At 42.4% G+C, this 24,509-nt stretch overlaps 1 protein-coding gene across 1 annotated transcript; it reads left to right on the top strand.

Moving 5' to 3' along the window:
* Positions 1-925: 925 nt before the first annotated feature.
* Positions 926-24,067, top strand: LOC133040790 (glycine N-acyltransferase-like). The gene is made up of 5 exons (XM_061120983.1): positions 926-1,003; positions 4,153-4,260; positions 9,865-9,991; positions 12,629-12,800; positions 23,584-24,067. Exons 1-5 carry the CDS (start codon positions 926-928, stop codon positions 24,065-24,067), a joined length of 969 nt encoding a protein of 322 aa, XP_060976966.1.
* The last annotated feature ends 442 nt before the right edge of the window (positions 24,068-24,509 follow it).

Raw genomic sequence — 24,509 nt, forward strand, 5'->3', positions numbered from 1 at the left:
GAATGAATGGGGATAAGCTTAACAGAAGATAGCCAAAAACTAAAGTACTTTGCTAAAAAATTTAAAGAAGACCTAAAATAATGGAGAGATACATCACATTCATAGACTAAAATATTCAATATTTTTCAAATATTACTTCTTATACAACTAAGCTACAGATTCACTGCAATCTCAACATAAATGTTAGAAAGTTTTTAATAAAAATTCACAAGATTATTACAAAATTTAAATAGAAATGCAAAAAACCTAAGCAAAAAGCATCTAAAAAGTTGGTGGACTCACACTATCAGATTTGAAGACTTACTATAAAGCCACGTTATACTCAAAAACAGTAGTAAAAAAAAAATCATAAGAATAGATATATAGGTCAATTAAACTAATAGAGACTTGAGAGTTGCACCCATACATATAAACTCAATTGCTTTTCAACAATTACATCAAAGCAACTCAACAGAGAAAGGAAAGTCCTTTCAATAACTAGTAATTAAATAACTGCTTTCTATTTCAGGAGATAGCAAAAGACAGGGAAGCCTGGTGTGCTGCAGTCCATAGCTTTGCAAAGAGTTGGCACATGACTTAGCAACTGATCAACAACATCAAATCTACCCTGGGGGAAAGAATATCAACTCTTACATCACACCACCTACAAAAAGTTAACTTGAAATTTTTGTAGACCCAAATATAGGAACTAAACCTATAAGACTTCTGAAAGAAAATATGAGGAAATTTTTGTGATTGTAGAACAGCAAGACATGAAAACAATCTAAATATCTTTCCCTTTCCCAAGGCAGTTATTCTAGGCAAATTTATCTTCCCTGTTACCTTCTGAAACTCAGGTAAAGTTGTGTGAATCTTTTCCTATTGGTTCAGCATCTTCCATTCCTGGCTATTTCTTGGTCCTCACTAGGCTAAGGTACCTGCCAAGATGCTCCACTTACAAGGCCAACAGATGCTGCAGATGCTAGAAAAATCCTTGAGGAAGAGCATCCCTGAATCCTTAAAGGTGAGCATGGGACATTCTTAGGGAAGCAAAGGGTTACATTCTTAGGGAACTAAAGAGGTCAGTAAGAGAATGAGCTCTTACCGAGTGCTTGTTCTGTGGTAAGAACTCACTCACACCACATCTCACGTAGGTCACACCATCTCTTGGCAAGGTAAGTATATTCTATTCATGTCCCGGAAGAGGGAAGAGTTCTCAGTTGTCCAATAATTTTAAGTTACAAAAACACTACCCTCTGAAGACTCAAAAAAACATTTCCTTGATTTCTCTTTAAAAGGTTGATCTAAGTACATACTAATTTTTAAAGATTTGCACCTGAGGTGAAGTTAACCACTGTGTGTGTATCTTCTTGGAATATTTAACAGATCAAATCTTATTTCTTTGAAATCCAAGTGTGCATGGAAGAGAGCTAGAGAATTATCTACTATTCATTACTTTAAGGCAATGATATTTACTACAGAACGGCTGGATTTATGCAGATTTATTTATATCTTCATTTTTAACATTCAGAGGATTGATGAAAGGAGGAAAATGCTTTTTCTTTCATTTTGGCTTTTTCTTTTTTGTCTGGGTGACTTGTCAGATCTCAGTCCCCGACCAGGGATTGAATCCAGGTCCTCGACAGAGAAAGCGTGAGTTCTAACTATGGACCACCAGGGAATTCCCTGAACTGCTTTTAAAAGCTCCTTTCACATCTAAAGATAGACGCTTAATCACAGAACCGCGGCCAGCGCCAGCGCCAGCGGGGCCTCCAGGCAAAACAATGGCAGCGTGGCCGTCAGCGGCGCCGGAAAGCCTTGCAGCCTTCACGTCACCTCAGCCGCTGGACTTGATCTGTGGCCGCGTGTCAGCCTCAAAACTCCCACCTGAGGAGGGGTCACTGTTCTCCCTATGTTGTGGAAGATGCATCTGAGGCCAGGAAAACTTAGTAAGTTGCCCACCTGGTTACTCCTGGGGCCAGAAATATAATCCATTTATTCTGTTTCAACTCTCCAGAGCCTACCTGCATGTTTTGAACAAAACAGCCCCTCAACTTCAGATCCTGTTAAGAGAGTGAACTGGATCTCTCATAAATCACTGCTGGGAATGTGAGATGGTACAGCCCCTCTTAAAAAGCCATTTGTAAGTGTCTAACTAATCGTGCAACCAGCGCTCAGCCAGCGATGACAATCTTGAGCATTTGCCCTAGAGAAATGCAAGTTTATGTTCACACAAAACTATGTACCCTAATGTCTATAACAACCTTATCCATGATAGTCAAAAGCTGGAAACAACTCACATGTCCTCCCATAGTTGAGTGGCAAATGAACTGTGGTACATCCATACTATGGGATACCACTAAATGATAAAGAAGAAATGACCTAGGGATACCTGCAACGATTTGGATGAATCCCCAGAAAATTATGCTGAGTGAAAAAAGCCAGACCCAAAGGGTTCCACACTATTTAAGTCCATTTATATAAAATCTTTGGAATAACCAAATACAGAAACAGAACACATTGATGTTTGCTGGAGGTGAAAGAGGAGGTGGGCAATGGGAAGGTCGTGGGTGTGACCGTAAAAGAGCCTCAGGAGCCATCCTCATGATGAGGGAAGTGTTCTGCATCCGGACTGTATCAGTGTCAAAACCCTGCTGCGGTGTTGTTCCTAAAGTCCAGCAGGTCTCTGGGCTTCACCAAGTTTACACGGTAAGCAGCGAGGATTTTACTCTGGGCAAGTGAACACCTGAAGCCAAGTCCTAACTGTTATGCTCATCTGCTTAGCACAGCGCCTTGGACTTTGGTCAATAAAATATACATTTCAGTTTCTATCTTACAGTTTTGTCTAGAATATGCACCCTCATCCCACCACGGGAGTTACCTTGATGACAGTGACTTCTCCTTGGTTCTACGGCTAAAAGGACAGCCTGCCTGCATCCGTACCCGCCCCTTCCACCAACAAGCTGTCTCCCCGCCACGTCACTTAACTTACAGGCCTTGGTTTCCTCACAGCCATGAGGGGATTTCCTGGTGGCCCCAGGGGTTAGGACTTGGTACTTTCATTGCCTAGGGCCCGGGTTCGAACCGTGGATGCCTGATGTTGAAGCGAAGATCCCACAGGCTGCGTGGCCACAATAAAAGAGGAGGGGGAGTAACGGGACCTCCAGCCTCTCGGGGTTGTTGTCAGATGAGAAGACTTTCTGGGGAACAGGCAGAACTGTGCCTTGCACACAGAGAAGATACGCCAATATTAGCCACTGTGGGTGCAGATCAGACCATAAATTTACAGTGGGGAGAATTGTGGCTGCATTGGTTTATCTCATTTGAGGCTGATACTTTGAAAGACTTGGCATAATTTGGGATGAGTTGAATATCTTCACCTTCCTCAATCTTAACCATTTGTAAACCATCCTTTTACTCTGGGGTAAGCATTCTTCTATAGGTAGCCTAACTGGTTTTGTTTATATTTACTGTAAAGGGACCAAAGAGACAATTCTCCATGACCTTTAGCTACTATAGCCTCCACTTATTTGTAGGAAATAGTTACCTTTACCAGAGGTTAATTTGAAAATATGTGTTAAAAAACCTTAAACATGTAGATAACTTTAAACCCAGCAATCTCCCTTCTAAAAACCTTCCCTAAGCAAATATCAGGTACAAATGCAAAGATTTCAGCAAAAAGATACTTTCTGAAGAGTACTTTCTTACATCAAAAAGTTGGAAATACCTGGAGTGGAGTGTATCTGACATTCTCCAGTTTTGGGAAATCCGTTGTGTGTGCCTGGAGAATCCCATGGACAGAGGAACCTGGTGGGCTACAGTTCACGGGCTCACAAGAGTCAGACATGACCGAAGGGACTTAGCACCTACACACGTACATGAACAGATGAAGATCTATGAAAGATCTTATTAAATTCTGTAATGGGAGAGTTCATGATTTTTGTTCATAAGTTTTGTTGGTTTGAATATCTTTTTATGTGAATATTTTTAGAAGATATACTTATTGGGGGAAAACTTAGAATCTCACCAATGGTCTGCTGAAGTTCTCACTAGGTACCTTCCAGTGAAAAAAATTCCATTATTTCATAAAAATAAACCTTGCCCTATGCAAACACGGCACTTTGCCATCTCTTCCTAATAAGATCATCCTCTCACTTTCTTGTAATACTGCAGGTTTATGGGACCACCTTCCACATAAACCAGGGAAACCCTTTCAAGCTAAAGGCTCTGGTGGACAAGTGGCCTGATTTTAATACTGTGGTTATCCGCCCTCAGGAGCAGGTAAGCGGCCAGATGTGGAATGAATATGTATTTGTGTTCATATTTGCTATGTACTTACTATGCACTTGGCAATATGGTAGACCCTGGGAATATAGAAATAAGTCAAGGTGATATAGTCAACATGTCCTTATCTTCAAAAAGTCCACAGCCTGGAGGAGATTATGGGTAAATCCAAAGGTAAATGACAGCATGGTGTGAAATGGTTAGTTGCTCAGTTGTGTCCGACTCTTTGCAACCTCGTGGACTGTAGCCCGCCAGGCTTCTCTGTCTATGGAATTCTCCAGGCAAGAATACTGGAGTGGGCTGACATTCCCTTCTCCAGGGGATCTTCCCAACCCAGGGATCGAACCCATGTCTCCTGCATTGCAGGCGGATTCTTTACTGTCTGAGCCACTAGGGCCCCGTGGTGTGGAATGGGCAGAATCAAAACACAAACAGCCTCCTGTGCCGCTTACGGCCAAACGCTTTGTCATTTCTCGAATCCAGTTTGTGGGAATAGAGGTGACCAGTGGGAGGCTGTGCTAATGTAGGCTTACGTTGATGGCTTAGACAAGGGCTTCATCTTTTGTGAAAGGCATCAAAGGAGCATTTCCCAGGCTGGATTTCTACATGGAATAAATCAAGCCCATTTTAAACTCTTAACCTAAGGGGAAAAGTATCTCATACCTTGTAAAAACACACATTTTGAAACCACACCAACTCAGTCATGCTAACTCAAAATGTCTCATTGTGATGGTCTCTTCCCACTGAGATGCTGCCCATGTTATAACCTACAGTCATCAATTAAGCAAATAAAACCAGGCAGGGGAAAATAAGCATGTGGCAGAGGCTGCTGGGAGAAGAATGATTCTTAGTAGAAAGTTTACCAAAACTGGGTGTCGAATGTAAATAGGAGTTTTTACATGGTGGCAGAGCAGGACTTCATTCAAAGCAGTTGCAAGAGATAAAGTCTGAAACAAGAGAGTGAATTAAGGAAAATTAAGGAGTAAATTACATAGTTGGAACTGTTGGTTACATATTGTATGCTAATTTTTTAATTAGTGAAACTGAATACAGTTATTTAATAGTTAAGTTTATTCAAAAATAAAAAGTATAATTATATTTTTAAATATCAAGTAAATTTTTAATATAAATATATTATCATTTAATATAACTTATATAGAAGTGAAATGGGTAAGAAATATTCAAGAAAACCAAATTAAATGACAATTTAAAATGAAGACTTTTAATTACTGATAGAAATCTGAGCTACTTTCAAAAATACAGTCTTAAAAATAACACTTTTCTAACTTGAAGAGCGATCATTGACATATAAGATTGTGTCAGATCGACAACATTGCAGATTTGATATACATGTACAGTACAAAGATTCCCTCCATAACTTTAGCTAACCTTCCATCCTGTCTCATAATTACCATTCTATTTTTTAGTGAAAACATTCAAAATCTGCTCTCTCAGCAACGAGTACAGTTGTTCAAGTACAGTTAACCCTTGAACAACATGGGTTGGAACTGCGCAAGTCCACTTAAACATTTTTTTCCCCAATAAGTACATGCTACAGTACTCCACCATCTGACAATGTTTGACTCTGTGGATGCAGAATAGCAGGTACAAAGGGTGGCTGTAAAGTTATATGCAGATTTTCAGCTGTGGGGAGAGTTGGGGTCCCTAACTCCTGCATTGTACAATGCTCAACTGCATACAAAACAGCACTAATATAGTCCTCATTCTGTGCCTTTGGTCCTCAGAACTTATTTGTCTTATAACTGAAGTTTGTGCCCTTTGACCAACATCTCCCCACTGCCCCCTCCCGGGCACCCCCAGTATCTAGGAACCGCCATTCAACTCCATCTCTGTGATTCGGTGTTTTAAAATCCCACACGTAAAAGACATCATACAGCACTTGTCTCTCTCTGTCTGCCTTACTTCATTTAGCACAATGCATACACGGTCTACCCACGTGTCACAAATGGCAGGGTTTGCTTCTTTCTCTGGAATGACTGATATTCCATTGCACAGACATGCCACATTTCCTCTGTCCATTCATTTGTTGTTTCCACGTCTTGGCTGTTGTGAGTAATGATGCGTTGAACATGGAGCACCGGTATCTATTCCAGATCCTGTTTTCATTGCCTTTGGGTGTACACCCAGAATGGGATTCCCAATTCCTATGACAGTTCTGTTTTAAATTTGGGGGAAAACCACCATACCACTTCTATAGTGGCTATACCAGCTTACATTCCCACCAACAGTGCACAGATGTTCCTTTATCTCCAAACCTCCCCCCATGCTTGTTATCTCTTGTCTTTCTGATGATAACCATTCTGCTATGTATGTGGTCTTGATTTGCATTTACCTGATAATTAGTGATATAAAGCACTTTTTCATTTATCTGTTGGTCATTTGTATATCTTCTTTGGAAAAATGTCTATTCAATTCCTCTGCCTATTTTAAGAGGATTATTTGGAACTGTTCTGAGAACTGTTCCCGTTTTGACATTTCTTATAAGGCAAGCCTTTTAGTGATTAATTTCTTTAGTTTTCATTTGTTAGTGAAAGTCTGTCTTGTCTCTGAAGAACAAATTTGACTGGTTTAAAGTATTTTTGGTTGACAGTTTATTTCTTTCCACACTGTAAATATATTGCCCTATTTTCTCCTGGCTTGCAAGGTCTCTGAGAAATCGACTGATAACCGCCTTACGGGGTTTTCAACAATATTATTCTAATGTATCTAAGTGAGGTCCTCTTTAAGTTGTTTGGTGACCTATTAGCTTCTTAAACTTGTATATCCGAATTTCTTCCAAGAACTGGGAAGTTCTTAGCCATTATTTCTTTAAATAAACTTTCTTCCCCCTTTCCCTCTCTTCTACTTCTGGAAATTTAATAAATTCACACATTGGTTCTTGTGATGTTTCCCCAAGATAAGGGGTTTCATGAGACTGATTTAGGTGTATTCAAGGCATAAGGGCTTCCCCGGTGGCTCAGATGGTAAAGAATCTGCCTGCAATGTGGGAGACTCGAGTTCCATCCCTCGGAGAAGGGAATGGCTACCCAATCCAGTATTCTTCGCTGGGAAATCTCATGGACAGAGAGCTTTGGCTGCAGTCCACGGACTCACAAAGAGTCAGGCATGACTGACTGACTTTCTGGGGCTCTCCAGGACGTGCTGTGACCCCAGGTCTAGTGGTGTAGGACACGGAGTGTAGGGGTTCATGGTGGCACTGGTCTTCAGGTGGGTGGTCATCTACGGGGTGATGTGTTTTCCACCCAGGCTACCGGGATCCCCACTGACAACTGTGTGATCCTTGGTGAGCATTTCGGGGGGGGGGGGGTCGACAGTGGCTTCAAGGCTTCTGGGGTCCTCAGTGACGCCTCCAGGCCCAGTGGCCAGGGGCCAGGGCAGGCAGAAGTAGAGGCTGCAGTCGGCGGCGTGTGCAGACACAGCTGTGGGGGCCAGCTGCAGACTCCTGTGTGGCGGCTGGCCGTGTGCAAACAGGCGCACGAGGTGGGGCCCGGCAGGCAGCGGGGCCAGGACCCACTGCAGGCGCGCGGGCGCCCTGGGGCCTCGCTGTTGGCGCTCAGCGCAGCGTTTACTGGGCCTTGCCGTGAGGGCGCAGCAGTTGGAGACCGGGGACCGGGGCTCGGCTGGGGCGTGCCGGCGGGCAGCTGGGGGTCGGCGGCAGGTCAGGGCCGGGGTGCAGGCCGATCCAGGCCCACAGACGGCTGTGGGGACCTGGCTGTGGGTGGGCTCTCTCGTGACTGCGCGGTCTGCCTCTCACTGGGCAGACGGCAGTGCCGGCCAGTGGCAGTCCCCTGCGGAGCGGCGCGCGAGTCCGCAGCCGGGGGGCCGGCTCACGTGTGCTCCGTGGCGGGTGTCGGCTTGTCTTCACGCAGCTGCAGCGCTGACCGCGGGCTCAGCGATCTGGTTCCGGTGGGAGCTGGTCGGGGAGGGCGTGGGTGGCTGGCACAGAGCACGTGAATGCTGGTGGGGCTAAACCTGATGATATCTGCGGGTGGTCCAGCGCTGACTGTTGATTTCTGCAGGGGCAAAAACTGCTGGGTGTTCCTGCAGAGCAGGTCAGGGTGAACTGTGAGTCACCCCATTACACGGCTGCTACTGGTAGCCCCTGCGTTTCCTTCTTGTTTCTAACCACCTCTATATATCTCAGTTTTGCCAGTGTGGGTGGGGTGAAACCAGACTGGGACCTTGGCGTGGTGCCCTGGAAGGCTACGGAAGCTGCTCCTTCACCCCGAGCTTCCTCTCTTGGTGAGGGAGAGCGCTTTCTAGCTGGGGAGTTCCCTCTTGGCTCTGAGCAATGCTGGCTTGGTGAATGGGGTGATGCAGGTGAAATCGGACTGTTTTATTCTCTTTAGGGGCAGCTAGTCTCAATTTTTTTTTTTTTTAATTCTCCTGTGTTGCTGGACTCCAGGGCTCTCTCATAGCTTTTTTTTTTGGTGTGTGTGTGGGTAGCAGGCACACTTGATCTAATTATTGATCTATCTAATTATTGATCATTTTGAGGGACAGAGGCTGGAGTCTCCTATATTGACATTTTTGGTGGCATTACTCTTAAAAATAAAGTTTGATCAGAAGTAACCCTTGCTGAATAGGAAGTGCAGTTGTGTTGCATATTTTCCAGTTATAGGGAAAAAAGCTTTCTGATTCTGCACTAGGTGCAGAATCTTATCTATTCCTTTATCCTCCTGTGTCAGTTTTAATAATTTCACTAGTTATACTTAAATGAGTATGCTTGTTTACTGACGGGATTGTTGTTGGTTTAACAATAGCATGATTTTTGTTTTTTGGCTGTTCTGTGCAGCATGTGGGATCTTAGTTCCGCAACCAGGGATGGAACACATGCCCCCCCATCCAGCCCATGCCTCCTGCAGTGGAAGCATGGAGTCTTCACCAGACCACCAGAGAAGCCCTTGAGTATTTTTTAAAGAAAACAAATCGATTTCATCATCTTTTTCTTGGTTTCACAATGTATAGAAGAATCGTCTGACCTGATGCCTACATCTGTTTCAATCAAGACATGTTCATCATCCACATAATCTAAACATCTTTGCCCTAAAGCAGGATTTATTCTTTTGGCCAAATATTTCACTTCTCAATTGTCATTTTACTGAGCTGGTAGGACTAGGTAGGTCGCAGTCCCAAGTCTGGCCATAGGTGCTAGCTTGGTTTTTGCTGTTTATCGACCACACTTAACGCAAGTGGATTGGGCAACACACGGAAGCTTCAGGGTTCTAAAGAGCAGCGGGAGACAGCAAGATTCAGTGCTCAGTCACTTTTCAAGCTTCTTCATGTGTTTCTTGGAGGGGTGGAAAGTAATTTTAAATAGATTGCTTTTGTTACTTTTGAAAATTTAAAGCAATAACTGAGTTGGAAGTAGTTTTGTTCAAGACATTTTTCATTATTTGAATAAGGGAGTCCTTGACTTGATCTCATAATGTAAATAGTCCTTCAATAAAATCAATACAACAAAAAATGCCAATATTTTAGTATTTTTAAAATATCATAATACAACATAACACTGAGAACTAGCATGGCAATCACTAAATAGATGCATTTTGGTTGATTCTCCTTTCCTGACCCAAACAGGAGATGACAGATGACCTTGATCACTACACCAATACTTATCAAGTCTACTCCAAGGACCCTAAGAAGTGTCAGGAATTCCTTGGCTCACCAGAAGTCATCAACTGGAAGCAACATCTGCAGATTCAAAGTAAGGGGCCAGGATGTGGGCTGGCTGCCAGACTCTCCATGTCAGATCTGCAGGGTCCCTTTACATCTGGAATAACACCCCTTTATCCTCTATAACAGGCTTCCTGGGTGGTTCAGAAGGTAAAGAATCTGCTTGCAATGCAGGAGACCTGGGTTTGATCCCTGGCTCGGGAAGATCCCCTGGAGAAGGGAATGGCAACCCACTCCAGTGTTCTTCCTGGACAATTCCAGGGACAGAGGAGTCTGGTGGGCTACAGTCCATGGGGTCGCAAGAGTCTGACATGACTGAGTGATTAACACTCACATACACACACACACACACACACACACACACATGCCCTTTCTAGATCTCTATTGCAATCCCAGACACTCAGCCAGCTGTCCATTCTCTCTCAGCTGCCATCAGCACCTCCAGAGCTGCCAGTTCATAAGGCTCCTGGGGAGCTTCCCAGGTGGAGTCTGAAAGCCACCCCCCTATGAACGCACGGCAGGGAGAGGCTGAGAAAGGGGCAGGCCACTCCAGACTGCTGGGTGGCAAGTTTAATAAGCAGGAGAACTTCCTTCCAGGCTTGCCTTGGGAGACTGCAGGACGAGGGAATCCCCGCACCTGCTTGCCAAAATCTTAAAAATGTATACAGTGATCTTATCTGGGTTTAGTCACAAGCCCAATCCAGATGTGTGAACACCACATTCCTATCTCAAGGCTGTGTCCTTGGAGCAGCTTCTGGAAGGTAAGTGGAACACTTGTTTCAAGGACAGGAGAGGGAGGGGGAAGCCTTCAATTGCCTCCCGAGTCAACGGCAACATGTCTTTTTGATGACCGCCTTCAACAATAGTGAATTAAGACTTAAAGACTGCCATGTACGGGGTTTACACAGAGAATCATGAGCAATAGAGTTTCTTAATAGTTAAAATTCACGGCTACCTGATTCGACTCATTGGAATTAAGACCTGATGCTGGGAAAGATTGAAGGCAAAAGGAGAAGGCAGTGGCAGAGGATGAGATGGTTACAAAGCACCAGCAACTCAATGGACATGGATTTGAGTGAACTCTGGGAGATGGTGGAGGACAGAGGAGCCGGGCGTGCTGCAGTCCATGGGTCATAAAGAGGCAGACATGACTTAGCGACTGAACAACAACAAAAATTCATGGTTTATTCCAGGATCGATGACATGGGAGCAGAGCTTCCATTCTGCCTCACCTCCATGGTGTCAATATATCATACTTACAGAGGAGGAATTTAGCGATTACAAATATGCTTGGGAATTCCCTGGCAGTCAGTGGTTAGGACTCTATGCCCTCACTGCCAGGGACCCAGGTTCGATCCCTGGTGAGGGAATTAAGGTCCCACAAGCCTTACAGTGTATCAAAAAAAAAAAAAAGTGTGTTCTCTGAAGTCAGACTACCTGAAGTTGTGACCTTATTAGGCCTGTTAGTAGTTGTGTGGTCTAAGACAAGGAATAAGAGCTCTGTGGATCAGCCTTCTGATGAGTAAAAATAGCAATTATAATAGTACCCAAAACATTAGGCTATTTAAAGATTAACTGAGACCTTGAATGAGAAATGCTTGGCCCTATGCCTGGTTTTATCAGTCAGGTTATGAAACCACCCCAAAATAGTGACAGCAAAACATAGTCGCTTATTAGCTCCAATTTTGTGGGTCAGCACTTTGCACGAGACGCAGCTGGGTGATTCTTCCACTGGTCTCCCCTGGATTCACCCATGTGACTTCAGTGAGCTGGGGGTTGTCCATGAACTGGCAGGATTAAGCTAGCCACCATCTAGAGGTTGGCTGTCAACGCTGCCTTTGTCTGTTCTGGCTACTGGCTGTGCCGATGAAACGGCTTGGGTGATATACAGATGTCACCCAAGGTTCTTAAGAGCAGAGACAGGAGGCAAACTTCATACATAGTTACTTTTCAAGCTTCTTACTCACTCACATTTGCTATTGCTGCATTGGCCAAAGCAAGTTCCACGGTCAATCCCGGAAGGCAGTTCAGGAGAAAAAAGTCTGGATAGCGAAGAAGAAAAAACCGGGACCATTATAGCAACAACCTATAGCACAGAATGTTAAATAAATTCAATGAATGTTGGTTATCATCTTCACCGCATCTCCTTTGATGAGCATACCTGTCCCGTGCTGTGTGCAGGAATCGCGGCGTTGTCCCGATGTTGATGTTTTAAGCTGGAGTTTAGTTGGTTACACGGCGGTGTCAGGCTCTGCAGCACAGCAACGCGAATCGGCCACGTGCACGCACACGTATCGCCCCAGTGTTGGATTTCCTTTCTGTGTAGATCACCACGGAGCACTGAGTACTTTCCCGGGCTCTCCGGTAGGCTCTCGATAGTCATCTATCGTATACATCATATAAAATGGCAATCCCAGTCTCCCAACCCCGTCCTCCACTTTGACCCTTTGGAATCTATATGTTTGTTCTCTATGTCTGTGTCTCTATTTCAGCTTTGCCAATGAATTTCTTTTAAATGTGAGAGTGATTTACTATTATCCCACAGAGGTCTTTTCATGATGGAACACGAGTTTTAATCATTCGAAACCCACAAACTTTGCAGTCATCGGACGGCTTTTTCCTGACGTTTAAATGATATCTCATATGATTCTTCATCTCCTCCATCTAGGTTCACAGTCCAGCTTGGATGATGTGATAAAAAATCTTGCAGCTATCAAATTGGGCAAGGTCAAGCAAACACAGTGCTTTCTCTATATGGCCTCTGAGGCAGGAAAGAAATTGGCTACTTCTCTGCTGGAGGAAAAAAAATTATCAGTCTATGATGATAAATACAAATCCAGGTAAGTCTGATAGAATCTGCTTTGGGGAATTCCCAGGCGGTCCAGTGGTTAGGACTCTGCATTTTCACCGCCTGCTGATGTTTAATCCCTCTGGTCTGAGAACTAATTAAGACCTCACCCACAAGCCACTGGCAGGATAAAACAAAACCAAACCAAAAATGTCATATCTGTCGCCACTGAAGTAGCCAGTGCATTAGTCTCCTAGGACAGTCACAAAAAGACACAACAAACTGGAGTGAATTTAAACAGCAGAAATGTATTATCCTGATTGTGGAGGTCAGGAGTCGGCAAACCTATGTTCCCTCCAAAGGCCCTAGGAGAGAATCCGGCCTCGCTTCTTCCACATTCTGGTGGCTCTGCAGATTCCTTGATTTGTGGCTTTTTTTTCCATGCTATTTTTTTTTTTTCATTTATTTTTATTAGTAGGAGGCTAATTACTTTACAATATTGTAGTGGTTTTTGCCATACATTGACTTGTGACTTTGATACTGACCAGGGTGCTTGGCCTTCTCCAAGCAACAGACACTGATTAGAAGCCCAGCAAGAAATTCAGGCAAAGCTTCACTGATGCCCCTGCTGCAGCAGGCGGGGGTGAAGACAAGCAAGGGTTTCCCTTGCTTGCTTGCTGAGGGTGGGGAGCCGGTTCCTTATACGGGATGAGGGTAGCCGTGTGTCCGGGGTCAGATGGGCAGCTCAAGCTCAAAAGACGCGACTCCTCAGTGGTTCTCAGGGAAGGGCTTTAGGCAGTGTGAGCCCGAGGGCTGCAGGGCCCATGATCGACCCCTCAGTGGTTCTCAGGGAAGGGCTTTAGGCAGAGTGAGCCCGAGGGCTGCAGGGCCCACGATTGACCCCTCAGTGGTTCTCAGGGAAGGGCTTTAGGCAGTGTGAGCCCGAGGGCTGATCACCCATGTGCGCAGTTCTCTGCTGCCATCAGGTGAAGTCACAAGCAAAATCGACCTTCTGGCTTTGACCAGTCTGGGATCTATGTTCTCGCAGTCAGAAGTGTTCATCTGGAGGGGGTCTGTTGCCTGTAAAAACAGCTTAGGAATGTGTGTCAGGCCTTTATCTGTATGCCACTTCCCTGATCCGGCCATGTGGCCAGTCTGTAGTCTAAACTCTTAACAGTTTCTAAGTCAACAGCTGTTCTGTTTCTATAGCTGCACAGATCCTAATCATTAACTCTTTTTAATTTTTTTTATTTTTAAAATTATGACAGTATGATGACACATTTACAGGGTACTTGGAAAGTACAGAACCAAGTTACCTATAGTTCCACTATATATTACAAGCATTTTTTTTTTAAGTAGACAAACTAACATTTTTAGTTGGAGTTTCAACATCAAACTCTCAAAAATTAATAGAATGAATAGGCACAAAATTAGAAGGATATGGTACACCTGAAAATCACTATAAACCAGTTCAACATAATTAAGATTTATACAGTTTTCACACAGCAGCAGGGTACAGATTTTATCCAAGTTCCCATAGACTGTAAACGAGGAGACAGTGGGACATATCCAGGGACACACAACAAGGTGAGGAAGTCTCATGGTCTAAAGGTACTGAAATCACAGGGGTCTGTTCTCTTCTCACTGTGGAATTATGTTCAAAATCAATATCGAAAGAAATTTGAAAATAACCCACATGTTTTCAAATGCCGTGGGACATTTACCCAGAGAGATCTTTGACTTAGCCATTGAAAGCCTCAAGAAGGTTAAAAGGCTGAAAAAACACAGAAGGTCATTGCCGAGAAGAAAGCATTTAAATGAGAAATTAATATCAATATAAGAAATTAATATTGAGGATAGTTAAAAAACCCATGTATTTAGAAATTAAATGTCCACTTTTATATGATGAGTGTATCTAAGAAACCATGACAAGGAAAATTAGAAAATATTAGTAAAAGAATAAAAAGGGAATTTATCAGAATTCATTGCATACAGCTGAAGCTACTCAATGCAACTAAACACAATGTGGAATCTTGAATAAAGTATGAAAACAAATAATAGACACTAGCATAAAATTTTGTGAAATTTGAATAAAATCTATACTTTAATAATCACTTCATGGGAAATAGATGGGGAAACAGTAGAAACAGTGTCAGACTTTATTTTTTGGGGCTCTAAAATCACTGCAGATGGTGATTGCAGCCATGAAATTAAAAGATGCTTACTCCTTGGAAGGAATGTTATGACCAACCCAGACAGTATATTAAAAAGCAGAGATATTACTTTGCCAACAAAGGTCCGTCTAGTCAAGGCTGTGGTTTTTCCAGTGGTCATGTATGGATGTGAGAGTTGGACCATAAAGAAAGCTGAGCGCTGAAGAATTGATGCTTTTGTTTTTGTTTTTTTGTTTTTTTCCATTTATTTTTATTAGTTGGAGGCTGATTACTTTACAATATTGTAGTGGTTTTTGTCATACATTGACATGAATCAGCCATGGATTTACACATGGATTTACATGTATTCCCCATCCCTATCCCCCCTCCCACCTCCCTCTCCACCCTATCCTTCTGGGTCTTCCCAGTGCACCAGGCCCGAGCACTTGTCTCCTGCATCCAGCCTGGGCTGGTGATCTGTTTCACCCTAGATAATATACATGTTTCGATGCTGTTCTCTCGAAACATCCCACCCTCGCCTTCTCCCACAGAGTCCAAAAGTCTGTTCTGTACATCTGTGTCTCTTTTTCTGTTTTGCATATAGGGTTATCGTTACCATCTTTCTAAATTCTATATGGAATTGTGTTAGTATACTGTAATGGTCTTTATCTTTCTGGCTTACTTCACTCTGTATAATGGGCTCCAGTTTTATCCATCTCATTAGAACTGATTCAAATGCATTCTTTTTAATGGCTGAGTAATATTCCATGGTGTATATGTACCACAGCTTCCTTATCCATTCATCTGCTGATGGGCCTCTAGGTTGCTTCCATGTCCTGGCTATTATAAACAGTGCTGCAATGAACATTGGGGTGCACGTGTCTCTTTCAGATCTGGTTTCCTCGGTGTGTATGCCCGGAAGTGGGATTGCTGGGTCATATGGCAGTTCTATTTCCAGTTTTTTAAGAAATCTCCACACTGTTTTCCATAGTGGCTGTACTAGTTTGCACTCCTACCAACAGTGTAAGAGGGTTCCCTTTTCTCCACACCCTCTCCAGCATTTATTGCTTGTAGACTTTTGGATAGCAGCCATCCTGACTGGTGTATAATAGTACCTCATTGTGGTTTTGATTTGCATTTCTCTGATAATGAGTGATGTTGAGCATCTTTTCATGTGTTTGTTAGCCATCTGTATGTCTTCTCTGGAGAAATGTCTGTTTAGTTCTTTGGCCCATGTTTTGATTGGGTCATTTATTTTTCTGGAATTGAGCTTCAGGAGTTGCTTTTATATTTTTGAGATTAATCTTTTGTCTGTTGCTTCGTTTGCTATTATTTTCTCCCATTCTGAGGGCTGTCTTTTCACCTTGCTTATAGTTTCCTTTGTTGTGCAAAAGCTTTTAAGTTTCATTAGGTCCCATTTGTTTATTTTTGCTTTTATTTCCAATATTCTGGGAGGTGGCTCATAGAGGATCCTGCTGTGATTTATGTCGGAGAGTGTTTTGCCTATGTTCTCCTCTAGGAGTTTTATAGTTTCTGGTCTTACATTTAGATCTTTAATCCATTTTGAGTTTCTTTTTGTGTATGGTGTTAGAAACTGTTCTAGTTTCATTCTTTTACAAGTGATTGACCAGTTTTCCCAGCACCACTTGTGAAAGAGGTTGTCTTTTTTCCATTGTATATTCTTGCCTCCTTTGTCGAAGATAAGGTGTCCATAGGTTCGTGGATTTATCTCTGGGCTTTCTATTCTGTTCCATTGATCTATATTTCCGGCTTTGTGCCAGTACCATACTGTCTTGATGGCTGTGGCTTTGTAGTAGAGCCTGAAGTCAGGAAGGTTGATTCCTCCAGTTCCATTCTTCTTTCTTAAGATTACCAGAGAGCCCCAAACAGGATAAACCCAATAGAAAACACCCCAAGACACATATTAATCAAATTAACAAAGATCAAACACAAAGAACAAATATTAAAAGCAGCAAGGGAGAAACAACAAATAACACACAAAGGGATTCCCATAAGGATAACAGCTGATCTATCAATAGAAACCCTCCAGGCCAGAAGGGAATGGCAGGACATACTGAAAGTAATGAAAGAGAATAACCTACAACCTAGATTACTGTACCCAGCAAGGATCTCATTCAGACATGAAGGAGAATTCAAAAGCTTTACAGACAAGCAAAAGCTGAGAGAATTCAGCACCACCAAACCAGGTCTTCAACAAATGCTAAAGGATCTTCTCTAGACAGGAAACAGAGAAAGGTTGTATGAACGTGAACCCAAAACAACAAAGTAAATGGCAACGGGACCACACTTATCAATAATTACCCTAAATGTAAATGGGTTGAATGCCCCAACCAAAAGACAAAGATTGGCTGAATGGATACAAAAACAAGACCCCTATATGCTGTCTACAAGAGACCCACCGCAAAACAAGGGACACACACAGACTAAAAGGGAAGGGCTGGAAAAAAATATTTCACGCAAACGGAGACCAAAAGAAAGCAGGAGTTGCAATACTCATATCAGATAAAATAGATTCAAATAAAGGCTGTGAAAAGAGACAAAGAAGGACACTACATAATGATCAAAGGATCAATCCAAGAAGAAGATATAACAATTATAAATATATATGCACCCAACATAGGAGCACCGCAATATGTAAGGCAAATGCTAATGAGTATGAAAGAGGAAATTAACAGTAACACAATCATAGTGGGAGACTTTAATACCCCACTCACAACTATGGATAGATCAACTAAACAGAAAATTAACAAGGAAACACAAACCTTAAATGACACAATGGACCAGCTAGACCTAATTGATATCTGTAGGACATTTCACCCCAAAACAACTTCACCTTTTTCTCAAGTGCACACGGAAACTTCTCCAGAATAGATCACATCCTGGGCCATAAATCTAGCCTTGGTAAATTAAAAAAAAACTGAAATCATTCCAGTCATCTTTTCTGACCACAGTGCAGTAAGATTAGATCTCAATTACAGGAAAAAAATTATTAAAAATTCAAACATATGGAGGCTAAATAACATGCTTCTGAATAACCAACAAATCATAGAAGAAATCAAAGAAGAATTGATGCTTTTGAACTGTGGTGTTGGAGAAGAGTCTTGAGAGTCCCTTGGACTGCAAGGAGATCCAACCAGTCCATCCTAAAGGAGATCAGTCCTGGGTGTTCATTGGAAGGACTGATGTTGAAGCTGAAACTCCAGTACTTTGGCCACCTGATGCGAAGAGCTGACTCATTGGAAGAGACCCTGATGCTGGGAAACACTGAAGGCGAGAGGAGGAGGGGACGACAGAGGATGAGATGGTTGGATGGCATCACCGACTCAATGGACATGAGTTTGAGTAAACTCCGGGAGTTGGTGATGGACAGGGAGGCCTGGCGTGCTGCAGTCCATGGGGTCACAAAGAGTTGGACATGACTGAGTGACTGAACTGAACTGAACATGTTAATCTCCTGTTGTTTTTTTACAACATAATACCTATTTATATTTTCAGAATTGGATTAGAAGTTTCAAGCCTCATTCAATTTTTTTTAATGTCACAAAATAATAAGCTTTCTAGATTTTTTGCAATAATACTAGATGCCAGAATATATGAAACTATATCAAAGTTTTGAGTGTATATAAATTAGAAATCTAACAGTCTCTTCATAATTAGTCAAACAAAAGGAACCAAAAATGTCAAATATTTAGCTAAGCAAAATTTCATGTTTTCTAAAAAAATATGTATTATACTCAATATATATATGTATATATATAGTATATGAAAGCTTTTCTACTGCACTTGGTAAAGGCTAGAGAAAGAACAACAAAAAAAGAGACGGAGAAATTGGAAAACAAGCTAAATGAAATGGGAGCCCTGAACATGAAATAGAAACAAGTGAAACAAACTAGATAAAAGTAAAACATCATATAGTCCAGTTGTTTTTAAACATGGCTGCTCGTTAAGATCACATCTGGAACTTTGGGCAGATTTGTGTTGTCCAAGAAAATTCAAGATAATTCTAATATGCATCTGGATTTTAAAAAGTGATTACAAGTTTTTCTATTAAGTGGTAGTTTTAGTGATATAGAAATCTGTTATTTTCTGTTGACCAATCATGATGCAATGGTATTAAAATGAATACCAGCTACATAATCACAGTAGTAAAAGATGTTTATCAGTTTTCACAAGTAATAACCAGACTAAAAAGATAATTACAATTGCAAGCCATAATGGAAGCATGATTAAGCTACCAATATAAAATAATTACATACAATTTGGGGGGTTACATAGAGTGATGTGGTAAGTGGAAGTGAATACATGCACATGTTTGCATCCATCCAGCCAGTCTGTCTTTTTGTTGGTGCATTTAATCCATTTACATTTAAGGTGATTATTGATGTGTAGGATCCTATTGTCATTCTCGTAATTGTTTAGGTCCCTTCCTTCTCTTGGGCTTCGTGCCTAGAGAAGTGATAAGTCTTCACAGCATTTGCTGTGAAGGTAGTGCTTTGGTGGTGCTGAATTCTCTTAACGTTTGCTTGTCTGGAAAGCTTTTGATTTCTCTGTCAAATCTGAATGGGAGTCTTGTTGGGTAGCATATTCTTGGTTGTAGGTTATTCCTATTCATCAATTTAAATGTATCATGCCATTCCCTTCTGGCTTACAGAATTTCTGTTGAGAAATCAGCTGATAACTTTATGGGAGTTCCCTTGTATGTTATTGGCCATTTTTTGCCCTTGTTGCTTTTAATATTTTATCTTTGTCTGTAATTTTTGTCAGTTTGATTACTGTGTGTGTCAGTGTGTTCCTCCTTCGGTTTAGCCTACCTGGGATTCTGTGCTTCCTGGACTTGGCTGACTGTTCCTTTTCCCATATTAGAGGAGTTTTCAGCTATTATCTCTTCAAATATTTTCTCAGGTCCTTTATCTCTCTCTCTCTTCTCCTTCTAGGATCTCTATAATGCAAATGTTGGTGTGTTTAATGTTGTCCCAGAGGACTCAGGCTATCTTATTTTTTTTTTTCATTCTTTTTCTGTATTCTATTTTACAGCAACGACTTCCACCATTCTGTCTGCCAAGTCACTTATCTGTTCTCCTGCCTCAGTTATTCTGCTATTGATTCCTCCCAGTGTACTGTTCATCTCTGTTTGTGCTTTAGTTCTTCTAGGTCTTTTGTAAACACTTCCCATCCCTTTCCCAAGAACCTGGGTCATCTGCACTATCATTATTTTGGATTATTTTTCTGCAAGGCTGCCTATCTCCACTTCATTTAGTTATTTTCCTGGGGTTTTATTTTGTTCTTTCATCTGAGAGATAATCCTCTCCCTTTTCATTCTGATTGACTTTCTGTGACTGTGGTTTTGTTCTGGAGGCTGCAGGACTGACTTATCACTTCTTCTACATGCCCTCTGGTGGATAAGGCTGATGGGAGCGACTGGTGGTAGAAAAAACTAGATCTTCTGGCTCTCAATAAAACTTCGGTCTGACTATCAGCTGATGGGTGGGGCTGTGCTTCCTCCCTATTAGTTGTTTAGCCTGGGGTGAGCCAGCCCTGGAGTCTACAGGCTCCTGTTCTGTTCAACCACTAAGAGGTGTCCAACTCTTTGCCACCCCATGGACTACAGCACCCCAGACTCCCCATTCTTCACTGTCTCCCAGAGTTTGGTTAAATTCATGTCCAAGTGATGCCATCCAAATATCTCATCCTCTGTCGGCCCCTTCAACTCCTGCCCTCAATCTTTCCCAGCATCGGGGTATTTTCCAATGAGTTGGCTCTTAACATCAAATGGCCAAAGTATTGGAGCTTCAGCTTCAGCGTCAGTCCTTCCAATGAATAGTCAGGACTGATGTCCTTTAGAATTGACCGTTTTGATCTCCTTGTTGTCCAGGGGACTATCAAGAGTCATTTCCAGCACCCAGTTCAAAAGCATCAATTCTTCAACACTCAGCCTTCTTTATGGTCTAATTCTCACATGTGTACATGACTACTGGAAAAACCATAGCTTTGATTATATGGATCTTTGTTGGCAAAGTGATGTCTTTGCTTTTTAATATGCTGATAATTTGCTTTTTAATATGCTAGGCTGATCATAACTTTTCTTCCAAGAAGCAAACATCTTTTAATTTCACGGCTGCAGTCACCATCTGCAGTGATTTTGGAGCCCAAGAAAATGAATTCAGTCACTTTCTACTTTTCCCCCATCTGTTTGCCATGAAGTGATGGGGCCAGATGCCATAATCTTAGTTTTTTTAAAGTTGAGTTTTAACTCCGTTTTTACTCTCCTCTGTCACGTTCATCAAGAGGCTCTTTAGTTTCTCTTCGCTTTCTGCCATTAAGGGGTGTCATCTGTATATCTGAAGTTGTTGATATTTCTCCTGTCACTCTTGATTCCAGCTTGTGCTTCATCCAGCCTGGCATTCCACATGATGTACTCTGCATGTAAGTTAAATAAGCAGGGTGAATATACAATCTTGACATACTCCTTTCCCAACTTTGAACCAGTCTGTTGTTCCATGTTTGGTTCTAACTGTTCCTTCTTGACCTGCATACAGATTTCTCAGGAGGCAGGTAAGGTGGTCTGGTATTCAGACCTCTTTAAGAATTTTCCAATTTGTTGTGATCCACACAGTCAAAGGCTTTAGTGTTGTCAATGAAGCAGATGTAGTGTTTTTCTGGAATTCTCTTGCTTTTTCTATGATCTAACAGATGTTGACAATTTGATTTCTGGTTTCTTCACCTTTCTAAATCCAGATTGTACATCTGGAAGTTCTCAGTTCATGTACTGTTGGAGCCTAGCTTGAAGGATTTTGAGCATTACCTTGCTAGCTTGTGAGATGAGTGCAATTGTGCAGTAGTTTGAACATTCTTTGGCATTGCATTTCTTTGGGATTGGAATGAAAACTGACCTTTTCTAGTCTTGTGGCCACTGCTGAGTTTTCCAGATTTGCTGTCATATTGAGTGCAGCACTTTCACAGCATCATCTTTTAGGATATTAAATAACTCAGCTGGAATTCCATCACTTCTGCTTGCTTTGTTCATAGTAATGTTTCCTAAGGCCCACTTGACTTTATACTCCAGGATGTCTGGCTCTAAGTGAGCAATCACACGTTTGTGGTTACCTGGGTCATGAAGACCTTTTTTGTATAGTTCTGTGTATTCTTGCCAACTTTTGTTAATCTCTTCTGCTTCTGTTAGGTTCTTGCTGTTTCTGTACTTTATTGTGCCCATCTTTGCTTGAAATGTTCCCTTTGTATCCCCAATTTTATTGAAGAGATATATAGTCTTTCCCATTCTATTATTTTCCTCTATTTCTTTGCATTGATCACTGAGGAATGTTTTCTAGTCTCTCCTTGCTATTCTTTGGAACTGTGCATTCAGGTGGGTATATTTTTCCTTTTCTCTTTTGCGTTTTGCTTCTCTTCTTTTGTCAGCTATTTGTAAGGCCTCCTCAGACAGCCATTTTGGTTTTTTGCATTTCTCTTTCTTGGGGATGGTTTTGATCACCACCTTCTGTACAGTGTCATGAACCTCCATCCATAGTTCTTCAGGCTCTCTGTCTATCAGATCTAGTCCCTTGAATCTACTTCTCACTTCCACTGTATAATCATAAGTGATTTGATTTAGGTCGTACCTGAATGTGCTACTGGTCTTCCCCACTTTCTTCAATTTAAGTCTGAATTTGGCAATAAGGAGTTCATGATCAGGGCCACAGTCAGCTCCCCGTCTTGCTTTTGCTGACTGTATAGAGCTTCTCCATCTTTGGCTGCAAAGAATATAATCAATCTGATTTCAGTATTGGCCATCTGGTGATGTCCATTTGTAGAGTCATCTCTTGTGTTGTTGGAAGAGGGTGTTTGCTATGACCAGTGCATTCTCTTGGCAAAACTCTTAGCCTTTGCCCTGCTTCATTCTGTACTCCAAGGCCAAATTTGCCTGTTACTCCAGGTATCTCTTGACTTCCTACTTTTGCATTCCAGTCCCCTATAATGAAAAAGGACATCTTTTTTGGGGTGTTAATTCTAGAAGGTCTTGTCGGTCTTCACAGAACTGTTCAGCTTCAGCTTCTTCAGCATGGGCAATCTGTTTTTGGTGGGTTTCAGTGTCCTCCTGTCAGTGGTGTTCAAAAGTTAGTTGCAATTTTGGTACTCTTGCAGGAGGAGATGAGCACATGTCCTTCTATTCCTCCATCGTGATTTGATCTTTCCATTAACTCTTAAAAAAAAGACTTTATTAATTATTTATTTTTGGCTGTGCTGGGTCATGGTTGCCGTGCGGGTTTTCTCTAAGTGCGGTCCTGGGGGCTACTCTGTCGTTACAGCTCACAGACTCCTCACTGCAGTGGCTTCTCTTAGTGCAGAGCGTGGCTCTAGGGTGTGTGGACTCAGTAGTTGCCCATGAGCTCTAGAGTGTGGGTTAAATATTTGTGGCACATAACCTTAACCGTTTCATGTACGCAGGCTTTTCCAGGCCAGGGACTGAAACCCATATCTCCTGCATTGGTAGGTGGATTCTTTACCACTGAGCCACCAGGGAAGCCCTCTGATCATGAACCCTTGAGATAGTCTTTTGAGACTCAGGGAAAGCCTGGGAAGCTACAGCAAAAGCCTTTGACTTCAAAGGACAGGGACACAAGGGCTTCAATGTTATGGGCTATTCTTTCCTTTCAATCCCAATAGCCACCAAAAGATGTTGACACTCTCAACCCTGGATCCTGCCCATGCTGTCTTGGTGAATAAGCTCTGGTATTTTGGTGGCAATGAGAGGAGCCAGAGGTTCATCGAGCGCTGTATCCAGACCTTCCCCAGCTCATGCCTGCTGGGGCCCGAGGGGACCCCTGTGGCCTGGATGCTAATGGACCAGACGGGAGAGCAGCGGATGGCAGGCACCCTGCCTGAGTACCGGGCCAAGGGGCTCATCTCCTACCTCGCCTGTGTCCATGTCCAGACTCTGGACAAACTTGGGTTCCCCTTGTATTCCCACGTCGACAAGGCCAATCACATCATGCAAAGAGTATGCTCCAACATGCAGAATATCTTTGTGCCCTGCGGCTGGAACCAGTGGAACTTCGTGCCTCTGGAAAGCGGACCTGAACGCAAGATAGCATTGAGCGGGTGCAGAATGTGGCTGGAGAAGCCAGCGGAGAAGAAGAGTGCAGTGTGATGAAGGGCGACGAAATGGCCTGAGCTCTGAGGAAGCAGTGATGTGTGGTGAACAGGACAGACTCAGTCCCTGTGCTCAAATACTTCCCAGAATTTCCTTAGTTTCCTCAGTAGGAAACAGCCCAAGTCCCCAACTGTCTGGGTACCTGGATACTTTCAGCATCCTTGTCATGATTTACACTTAGTTGCATGCTTTTCTACATTGGTCTTCCTGGAACTCCTAGCTCATTAGCTCTTTCTAGTTTGCCAGAAGTGTTGTAATATTCTGTGGGTTTTATGATGATTTTTTCCCCTCTGGCTTTCTATGACTTTTTAATTGACTGGAGAATGACCTGTCCGTTAAGTAAATCTTTGAAGATCCTGCTCTCTCAGGTCATTTCTTAAGCCTTATATTATAATCACATGAAATATATTATACAAATACACTATACATTTCTCTATCT

Source organism: Dama dama, chromosome 1, assembly GCF_033118175.1.
Source record: "Dama dama isolate Ldn47 chromosome 1, ASM3311817v1, whole genome shotgun sequence".
Classification (NCBI taxonomy): Eukaryota; Metazoa; Chordata; class Mammalia; order Artiodactyla; family Cervidae; genus Dama; species Dama dama.

What these genes read in the sequence shown, in the direction of transcription:
- LOC133040790 (XM_061120983.1), top strand. Translation starts at nt 926, where the DNA reads ATGCTCCACTTACAAGGCCAACAGATGCTGCAGATGCTAGAAAAATCC. An exon ending in TTATCCGCCCTCAGGAGCAG is followed by an intron (nt 4,261 to 9,864) that starts GTAAGCGGCCAG and finishes TGACCCAAACAG; the next exon opens with GAGATGACAGATGACCTTGA. An exon ending in GATGATAAATACAAATCCAG is followed by an intron (nt 12,801 to 23,583) that starts GTAAGTCTGATA and finishes CAATCCCAATAG; the next exon opens with CCACCAAAAGATGTTGACAC.